This window comes from Diplotaxodon limnothrissa, linkage group LG3 (assembly GCF_057381915.1).
Source record: "Diplotaxodon limnothrissa isolate DT_005_m linkage group LG3, D_limnothrissa_male_GT1.1, whole genome shotgun sequence".
NCBI lineage: Eukaryota > Metazoa > Chordata > Actinopteri > Cichliformes > Cichlidae > Diplotaxodon > Diplotaxodon limnothrissa.
Genome location: NC_140598.1, coordinates 33,141,807 through 33,151,647, shown reverse-complemented (window position 1 = coordinate 33,151,647; position 9,841 = coordinate 33,141,807). Strand labels below are relative to the sequence as shown.

Here is a 9,841-nt window from a genome sequence, read left to right as displayed (position 1 = left end):
GTGACTCAAAACCATGAAAATCAACAAATCCAAGAACATAACTGATCAAAAACGCAGCACACAGACCCAGTACTGTGACAGATCTGTCTCCATAAAAATTTTCTGGTGAATGCCTGTCAAAGATACAAGACATCTCTTATCAGCTGAGGCACTGGTCTCATTTTATCTTTTTCTTATTGCATGTCTTTTCCAGAAATGCTAAGGAAAGAACTGGCAAGAATTGGTCTACTGAAGAAACATTCTCATCATGATTACTGTGAGAGCAAAACGTCAGAAATTATTTTAGATCTTCATAATAACGCTGATTATTTAATGTCCATAAACTCAGCTTCTCCTTTGTTTTATGTTTTTTTTTTCTTTCCTGAAAATACTTTCTTAAATATATAAAATGTTCTCCATTTATACTATGGAGTGTTGACCAGTGTTTGACTAGTTGTTGACTAGTAAAATTAAGTGGGCAGCTGGAAGAAGTAGTCAGCATTTGGCAATAATTTTGGTTTTGGTTGTGAAAGAAAGAAGTGCAGTAAAAGTCTGGCCAGCATGAATCACATAATACACGTGTCATTTTTTTCAATGTTAGTTCCCTGTTTTGAAACTACAAAGAGACAGAATATAAGCCGTGATCTCAGAGCTGTTCAGCACCTTGTTCCAACCTTGGAAGGCTGAAGCTACTGACTGAACAGACAAGATATTCTACAAAAGGTTGGCTGAAAACTCAGATTCCTTCTGTGCTTTGTTTAATGAAGTGCTAATAACTTTGGGTCTTTTGTTGTTCACAGAGATACTAATTATCACCATGAAGCTGCTGACTGTGTCTGCACTTCTTTGTGCAATGATCGCTCTGACCACTGCTGCCAGTGAGTATTGTAGTATAATATAGATAACGTATATATGTGTGGAATCAATAATACAAACAACACTTATAATATCAATATTATAAATGGAAATTTACCACTAAAATTTATCAAAATTATAATTTTTTTTGGGTTCTTCCAGATGAAGTGGGTAAGGATGGGTCTGAATCACATCCCCCAGGTTGGTAACAATTTTCCTCTCAGATTATTGTCATGCTGAAGAGCACATCTATGTCCTCACTTGTATGCTTGTATGTAATGTATGTGTTCAAATGATATGTTTTACCAGTGAGAAAATAAAATATTTATAATTTATATATATATATATATATATATATATATATATATATATATATATATATATATATATATATATATATATATATAATGTGTGTGTGTGTGTGTGTGTGTGTGTGTGTGTGTGTGTGTGTGTGTGTTTGCGGGGGTATAAAGGTTTGAGCATATACATGGTTTGAAAGACAATTACTTTTTTGTAAATAGCAACGATAATTGATGTTTGAGTATCTAAGTAGTCTTTGCTTGTCCTCAGGAGAGCATCTTGTTGAGAAGAGATCTGCATGTTTTAGGAGCCCCTGGGGTTGGACTAGATATGGAAACCGATACTATCACTTCTTTCCCAATCAACTGACTTGGGCTCAGGCGCAGGTAAGAACAGTGATTTCGATTTAGCATTTCTCTCTGCTTTAATACTTTTCATATCAAACTTGGTTTAAACTAGACCTTTTGTCCTATAGAGACACTGTCAGTCCCTGAATGCAAATCTGGCGTCTGTGCACAACCTCGGAGAGTACCAAGCGATTCAGAGGGTCATACTTAATGGTGCTCGTAATCATGTCCCTACATGGATTGGAGGCTCAGATGCTCAAGAGGTACACTACTCAATATTAGACATTAGTTCTGAGACTAGAGGATATGCCTGCCTATTGACACTATTCTCTGTTTTTTTTTTGTGTTTTCTAGGAGGGTTATTGGTTTTGGATCGATGGAACCCGTTTCACATATGCAAACTGGTGTCACGGAGAGCCTAACAATGTCAGGGGCAGAGAGAACTGCCTGCATATGAATTGGACAGGTAAAATTTAAAAGAAAGTGTATGAATTCATTTTGAGGGGAACAAAAACTGTTACAGTATCCACATTTTCTCAAAAAATGCTTATCATTTGGTGTGATAAATAGCAGTGACTTACAGGAAAATAATATGAATTCTAAATTTTATTTTTAACAGAGACAAACTTTGTGTTTTACCATAATGAATAAAATAGATTGCTGTATTTCACGTCTTTAAATTTAAAGTAAATTTACATAGTGCTGTGAAAGTAGAGTCAAAAATGAATATTGACAGGTGCTCCTGCTATTATGCAAACTAAATATTTGTGTCAGTATAGACGTCCATGTGAGCATGGCTTCACTTAATGTTCATTTTTGGTGCTTACAGGAAACCTCTGTATGAATGACATACCCTGTGACGCCAGATACCCATTTGTCTGCGCCAGGAAAGTCAGACGATCTCTGGAATGAAGGCTTGGTTCACCGGTCTTTAGAGCAAATAATCTCATAAATCCAGCTTAAAATGTTTGTCTTCTTACATCTTTACTTCTTTTAGTTCACCGCAACGCTACATAAGGAATGAGTTGAAAAATGATGCAACCTGTAGATGGATTGTCTCTTTTAATAAGAACAAACTGAGTGTGTAATGGAAAGAATGCTTTAAGCTTTCACTTTACTTCCCTGAATGAACATCATCTTCATTATTAAACCTTTAAGCATTGAATCAAACTGGTCTCTGAGTCTTTGTCACATTTTCATGGGAATACTTCAAAAGATTCATACACATCCAGGCATAAATCCACCATTTTCCAAATACCTGATGCAAATTCAAATTTCTGTGCTCACATGATGTAGAAATTAAATATTTTCTTTATGGAGTCCTGGCCTGACAAGTTAGCTCTTCTGTATTGTGCCATCTGCTTATCTAGAGGTTATTTTGTTTCCCTGATGTATAAAAATCATGGCAATCCTCCTGGCACCTAACAGTGTACACTATATTACTCTGTTTACATTAGGGGACCTGTTTCATTGGATCAATTTTTGGCACAGTGTGTTTTGGGGTTTAAAAGTCATAAGCGACATTGTGTTTAGAGAAAAGGATTCTTAACTGCTCCGATACTCCTGACACATATGGGATCATTAAGGGTTTTTCCTTAGGCAGCGGTGGTCCTTCTCTCCTGGATCGGCTGGAGCTTTCTTTTGGCGCCTTCCTAGCTTTGACAAATGTCCAGCTGGGATAACCACATATACTCGAGACTTTCCTGATGTGATGTTCTTCTGCTTCCCTGGCCGCTGTGTCTGTGGGGATGGTGTTCGCTCTGTGTTGTAGCGTCCTGATGACACCCAGTTTATTCTCCAGTTGATGATGAGAGTCAAACCTTAAATACTGATCTGTATGCGTAGGTTTACGGTACACATCAACTTCTAAATGTCCCCCATTACTGATGGAAATCTCACAGTCTAAGAAGGCTAACCTGCCACTTTTCATAACCTCCCTGGTGAACTTGCTGTGTTGGTCAACCAAGTTAATGTGATCCGTGAATTGTGGTACGTCCTAAGATTTGATTTTCATCCAGGTGTCATCCACATACCTGAACCAATGGCTTGGTGGTATTCCAGGGTAGATAACAAAGCCTTCTTCTCCATTTCTTCCATGTACAAGTCTTAGACTTTTTATGCTGCGCTAGATCAGCCTTCTCATTGAATTCAAACACCTTTTGAAGATATTCTCATCTGGAAGCATTTTAAGTCTCTGTCTGATCTGCTCTTTAGATTTTAGCATGTCAGTGGTAAAATGGCACACCTGCGGCACACCTGTCACTGGGTAAACCTCCAGAGTCCAGAAAATAAATAAAATCAAAGACTCAGCGGCACTAAGTCCTGTTGCTCATAAATCTATTTTCAATTCAATTCAATTCAATTCAATTTTATTTATATAGCGCCAAATCACAACAAAAGTCGCCTCAAGGCGCTTCATAGATACAGAGAAAAACCCAACAATCATATGACCCCCTATGAGCAAGCACTTTGGCGACAGTGGGAAGGAAAAACTCCCTTTTAACAGGAAGAAACCTCCGGCAGAACCAGGCTCAGGGAGGGGCGGGGCCATCTGCTGCGACCGGTTGGGGTGAGAGAAGGAAGACAGGATAAAGACATGCTGTGGAAGAGAGACAGAGGTTAATAACAGATATGATTCAATGCAGAGAGGTCTGTTAATACATAGTGAGTGAGAAAGGTGACTGGAAAGGAAAAACTCAATGCATCATGGGAATCCCCCGGCAGCCTACATCTATTGCAGCATAACTAAGGGAGGATTCAGGGTCACCTGGTCCAGCCCTAACTATATGCTTTAGCAAAAAGGAAAGTTTTAAGCCTAATCTTAAAAGTAGAGATAGTGTCTGTCTCCCGAATCCAAACTGGAAGCTGGTTCCACAGAAGAGGGGCCTGAAAACTGAAGGCTCTCCCTCCCATTCTACTTTTAAATACTCTAGGAACAACAAGTAGGCCTGCAGAGCGAGAGCGAAGTGCTCTAATAGGGTGATATGGTACTACAAGGTCATTAAGATAAGATGGGGCCTGATTATTTAAGACCTTGTATGTGACGAGCAGGATTTTGAATTCAATTCTGGATTTAACAGGAAGCCAATGAAGGGAAGCCAAAACAGGAGAAATCTGCTCTCTCTTTCTAGTCCCTGTCAGGACTCTTGCTGCAGCATTTTGGATTAGTTGAAGGCTTTTCAGCGAGTTTTTTGGACATCCTGATAATAATGAATTACAGTAGTCCAGCCTGGAAGTAATAAATGCATGAACTAGTTTTTCAGCGTCACTCTGAGACAGGATATTTCTAATTTTAGAGATGTTGCGCAAATGGAAGAAAGCAGTCTTACATATTTGTTTAATATGTGCGTTGAAGGACATGTCCTGGTCAAAAATGACTCCAAGGTTCCTCACCGCGTTACTGGAGGCCAAGGTAATGCCATCCAGAGTAAGAATCTGGTTAGATACCATATTTCTAAGATTTTCAGGGCCGAGTACAATAACCTCAGTTTTATCTGAATTAAGAAGCCGAAAGTTAGCGGCCATCCAGGTCTTTATGTCTTTAAGACATTCCTGCAGTTTAACTAATTGGTGTGTGTCATCTGGCTTCATGGACAGATAGAGCTGGGTGTCATCAGCATAGCAGTGAAAATGTATGCTATGTCTTCTAATGATACTGCCTAAGGGAAGCATGTATAATGTAAACAGAATTGGTCCTAGCACTGAACCCTGTGGAACTCCATACACTGTAAAAACGATAACTAGCAATTGTTGATTTCACTAAAGTTTTTAAATTAAACTGACTTAGAAATAAAACTTTCTATTTACAACCTAAAAAAGCTTGTCTACCCAACAAATTTCTTTCATTGTTGTCCTAACTAAGATTTTCTAGACAGCATAACAAAGATTATCAACTTTTGAGCAGAGTTTCTGAGTCAAGTTGGGAACCAGTGGGAAACCCCGTAGATGACTGGCACATGTGGTCTGAACAAGTTTGAACTAAACCAAACGGACTTTCAACTGAGCCTGAGCAGACCTGAGCTGTGTGATAGTGGTTTACCATGTGTTCTAGACTAAAAACCTCCTAAGAAAATTTGAACCATCGTGGCTGGATTTGGATGCAAATTGCAATTTTTCGACCATTGAGGATTTTCACTTCTGCAGTTGGAGTGTATAATTCTTTTGGACAGGTGCTGGAGCTGCCGACCATTTACCCTAGCAGGTAAGCTAACTACATGTGTTATTAAGATTTTCTACAAGCGCCTAGGCTGCATCCTCCTGAGGACCCGGGAGAATGGAACTAGTAAAACACTGAAAAAGGCCAACAATAGCATTTTTAAGTTATCTAAGTGACTTAATTGACACCCCCCCCCCCCTTGGCTAGCTATCGAGCTGGTGGGTAACAGACGTCTCCGAAAGCGTCGGCGCACTCTTGCAAGTATATGTTGTCTTAATAAACTGAACAGATATTAGCAATTTATATAGCTACATTAACGCCTGAAAATATCTTAAAAGTTTATTTTGTGACCCAGAAAGAGTAATATTAAAACTAATTCCACAGGTAGAATTTGCACATGCGCAATAAGGATCGGGGAGTCCGATCCGTAACTTTTTTTCTCTCGTTTTTTTTCTACATTATATTGAAATGTTTCAATATTGCAAACATTTTAAGAGATGCTTATTATAAGGAGGACGTATTTCTCGGACAAATTTAGAGGAGTCCACTATGAATTTGGGCAGCCTTCGTCGCGCCGCTGTGTCGTAATCGGGCTACAAGCAGCCTCTGAAGGCTTTAGCTCAGAGTAGTGGCCAGCGCAAAAAGTAATGTTTAATGTTAAACACTCTGATATTTAGACAGACATCACTAAATGACGGTATCTCACACTGGCTTTTTACAGCACTTCTGCCATGGTAAAACTTATTAGCTTATTACCCGTTTTGTAACCAGTTTCAATGTTATCTTTGCATGAAAACGTTATGTTAACATTGACAACAAACTGGGCCAAGCACGCGTTGTCATGGAGACGCTTTCATGGGTCGGTGTAGGATATGTGCGCCAATTATATGACAGTGATATAAGTAACTTGCATATTGTCTAATATTGTTTTTTCACTTTTTCAATAGTCACCGTTTATCCGGTGCAGCACTGTTACTTTAAAGTAATGTTTAAAGCTGACTTGACAGTTTGTCAGCTGGTGTAAGATTGCCTAATGTACTGTAAGTTAATGTCACACGCAAATATAATGGGGAATAATGGGGAAGGAGACAATATTTAAGGAATGATTGTGTGTTGCTGATGTATATTGTGTTACAGATAGTATTATTTTTTTCTATAGTTATTGCATTTTTTTTATCATAGTAACAAAAAAAATGTTTGAATTCAAGCTTGCATTTATGTTACATGTCATGTATGTTATCAATCATATACTTGATATAGTAGACAAGTGGTCATATGTAAGTTAATATGATTTCTTACATATTTTTTTCATGATGTCTCTGGTTTTGGCTTGTTGATGTATTCAGCTCCTGCATCTATGGATTCCTTCTGTGTGTTAGATATGGATGTTTTATCCCATTGCAAAAGTGCTTTTGGCAAAATTGACTATGTCTCTTGTGTTTCAGGGGTGGATTTCATGCAGTGCCGATTTTGCAAATTCACAAGCTCCAGTCAAGAGACTCTTTTGAAACATTTCCGCCTTCATCACGGACAAGGTGCACATTGGCCATGCATTCACACAGACTGTGTATGTGTATTTAAAACACCTGGAGCATTACGATCACACCTCTCAAGGTCACACTCAATAGTAAAAATCCACAAAAATTCCACATTTCAGTGTGAATTGTGTGACTTTAAGGAGATTTGCAGTGAGAAAACCTTTTGGAACCATCTTGGACATCATTTAAAGAACCGAGAAACCGTACAATGTCCCTTTTTAAGGTGTAATTTTAAAACAAACATTCGCCCAACCTTCAGTTCTCACAGAAGTCGAAACCATAAAAATTGTACACTTGAGGATTTTCGAACAATTGCAAGAACTGTTTCTGAAGATGAGATAATTGAAAGTGAGCAATCTGATTGTGAAGCAGGAACATCAGCTTATAATTTTGTGAGACCAGATGAGCTTGACAAGATTGTAAAGGATGTGGATAGTGAGACACTTGAACACAAACTGGCATCTCTCTTTCTGTGTATGCAAACAGTGTTGCATGTTTCTCGAGCTGCAACACAAAAGATTGTAGAGGATTTCCATAACCTGCTCTCTTTCTCTAACATTCATACTCTCACCAGTGTAAAAGAGATCCTTTCAAAGCATGAAATAGAAGTAAATGATTGTGTTTTGCAAGACATTTCTACTGTCACACGCAAATTAAAGTTGTACTTCATGCTCTGTATTATAAGATTGCTACATTTTCAGAGCTTTTTACATAATGGGGAAGGAGACAATATTTAAGGAATGATTGTGTGTTGCTGATGTATATTGTGTTACAGATAGTATTATTTTTTTCTATAGTTATTGCATTTTTTTTATCATAGTAACAAAAAAAATGTTTGAATTCAAGCTTGCATTTATGTTACATGTCATGTATGTTATCAATCATATACTTGATATAGTAGACAAGAAATGTAGACAAGACAGGAGCCAGCATGGGAGATTTTAATGGACCTCAAGGAAATTGTTGACATTGTTGTCTCAAACAGACTCACTGAGGAAGCATTGTGTTATTTATCTTGCAAACTACTGGATCATCGCTTGTTGCTTACCAGTACCTTTCCGGACTTCAGACTAAGGCCAAAACACCACTTCATTGACCACTACCCACATCTTATACGCTGCTATGGGCCGTTAGTGGAATTGTGGACGATGAGATTTGAAGCAAAACATAGCTTCTTTAAAAAGGTGGTCCATGACACTCACAACTGGAAAAATGTGCTGCTAACTCTTTCCTTGAAACACCAGCAAATGATGGCATACCATCTGGATAGTGGGAACCTTTTAAAACCAAAGCTCTATGTTGACAATGTGAAAGTGGTCAGGGTTTCAGAATTGGATCCATCAATCAAGTGTGAAATACAAAAGAAGTACCCTCATCTAGACAGTGTGTCTCTGTCTAAAACCGTTCATCTTTTTGGGACACAGTATGTGGCGGGCATGATTTTATCTGCTGGGCAATGCAGTGGCCTCCCAGAATTCCACAAGATTGTGACCATTCTTGTCAATGCAGAGGAGGTGACATTCATTTGTAAAAGACTGAGTTCCTGGTACAGTGAACATTTCAGGTCCTATGAGCTTGTTGAACACACCTGTGCAGACCTTCTTGTGCTGGATCCAGATGTGCTGACGGATTATCACCCTCTAACAGCATACACAGTTGGTGGAAAGCTGATGGTGACCCCAAGGACGTACCTTCTCTATTAAAGCAACTTTATAATGGTATGTTCTCTCCCCTCCACCCTGTCTCCTATTCTGATCTCCCCTCTCACCCACCCTTTTTCTCTATTGTCCTCTACTTCAAAACTCATTTCCCCTTGCTTTTTCTTTTCTTCTCCACACACTTCTTTCTTCTATCACTCTGCTATCCTCACCAAATTATCTCTCTCTCCTTTGTTTTCTCCTCATTAAGCATTAGTTTTGTGCTGAATGAATTGAAGGTTTTCCCAAGTGTAGGCCAGTTGAGTACAGTGGCTGAAGAAAATGAAAACTTGGATATAGACTTGAGCTTTATTTAAAAAATTTTTGTGTGTGTGTTTTTTACATTTGTAGACTAAATCATTTGCAAATCAAATGTAGTCAGCAGATTCATCTGGAAAAAGGCAGCTGTATGGTATAGGTGTCAACTGTCTTCTAATTGTGTTTGGCTATTGATTTTCTGCCAACTTTTTTTTCTCCTCTTTTCAGACTTTGTTACTTCGGGTAGTTCTTTCCTCCAGAGAAGCCCGGCGAGTCCAGCTTCCTGAAGTACCAGCATCTGTGGGACAATTGATTGATATACTTAAAGAAAGACTTGAACTTGCAGGTGACTTCTCACTACAGTTTGAGGATCCAGATTTCGGAAATGCAATATGCAATCTTACAGCAATATCTGAATTACCAGCTGAGCGTGCAGTCCTGCATATAATGTGGAACTGTGATTCATCTACACTTAACCAATCCATTGCTTCAGTGTCCTCTGCTTCAGTCTCTTCCCAGGACACAATAAGTGTGCACTCTGATGATTTCAGGCCTAGCTGGACCGATACTATCCAGATGAACTTAAGACATGTGTCAGAGTGGCCCTCTCCATTTTCTATTCCCAAGTTTTCACATGATGTTGAACTGAAATTGTGTAAGGCTAATGTGACATATGAAAAATCTAAGAAGGGCCTTGCAGTAACAAGAGAC

The 9,841-nt window shown here is 38.6% G+C and overlaps 1 protein-coding gene across 1 annotated transcript; it reads left to right on the top strand.

Moving 5' to 3' along the window:
- The first annotated feature begins 796 nt into the window (after positions 1–796).
- LOC146635445 (ladderlectin-like) lies at positions 797–2,393 on the top strand. Its single transcript, XM_085350561.1, has 6 exons — positions 797–857; positions 997–1,035; positions 1,405–1,520; positions 1,610–1,744; positions 1,836–1,947; positions 2,311–2,393. Exons 1-6 carry the CDS (start codon positions 797–799, stop codon positions 2,391–2,393), a joined length of 546 nt encoding a protein of 181 aa, XP_085206687.1.
- The last annotated feature ends 7,448 nt before the right edge of the window (positions 2,394–9,841 follow it).

Bases quoted from the DNA above. Each gene is read 5' to 3' on its own strand.
- LOC146635445 (XM_085350561.1), top strand. From the start codon at position 797: ATGAAGCTGCTGACTGTGTCTGCACTTCTTTGTGCAATGATCGCTCTG. The intron at 1,036-1,404 runs GTTGGTAACAAT...GCTTGTCCTCAG, and splicing joins GTCTGAATCACATCCCCCAG to GAGAGCATCTTGTTGAGAAG. The intron at 1,948-2,310 runs GTAAAATTTAAA...TGGTGCTTACAG, and splicing joins CCTGCATATGAATTGGACAG to GAAACCTCTGTATGAATGAC.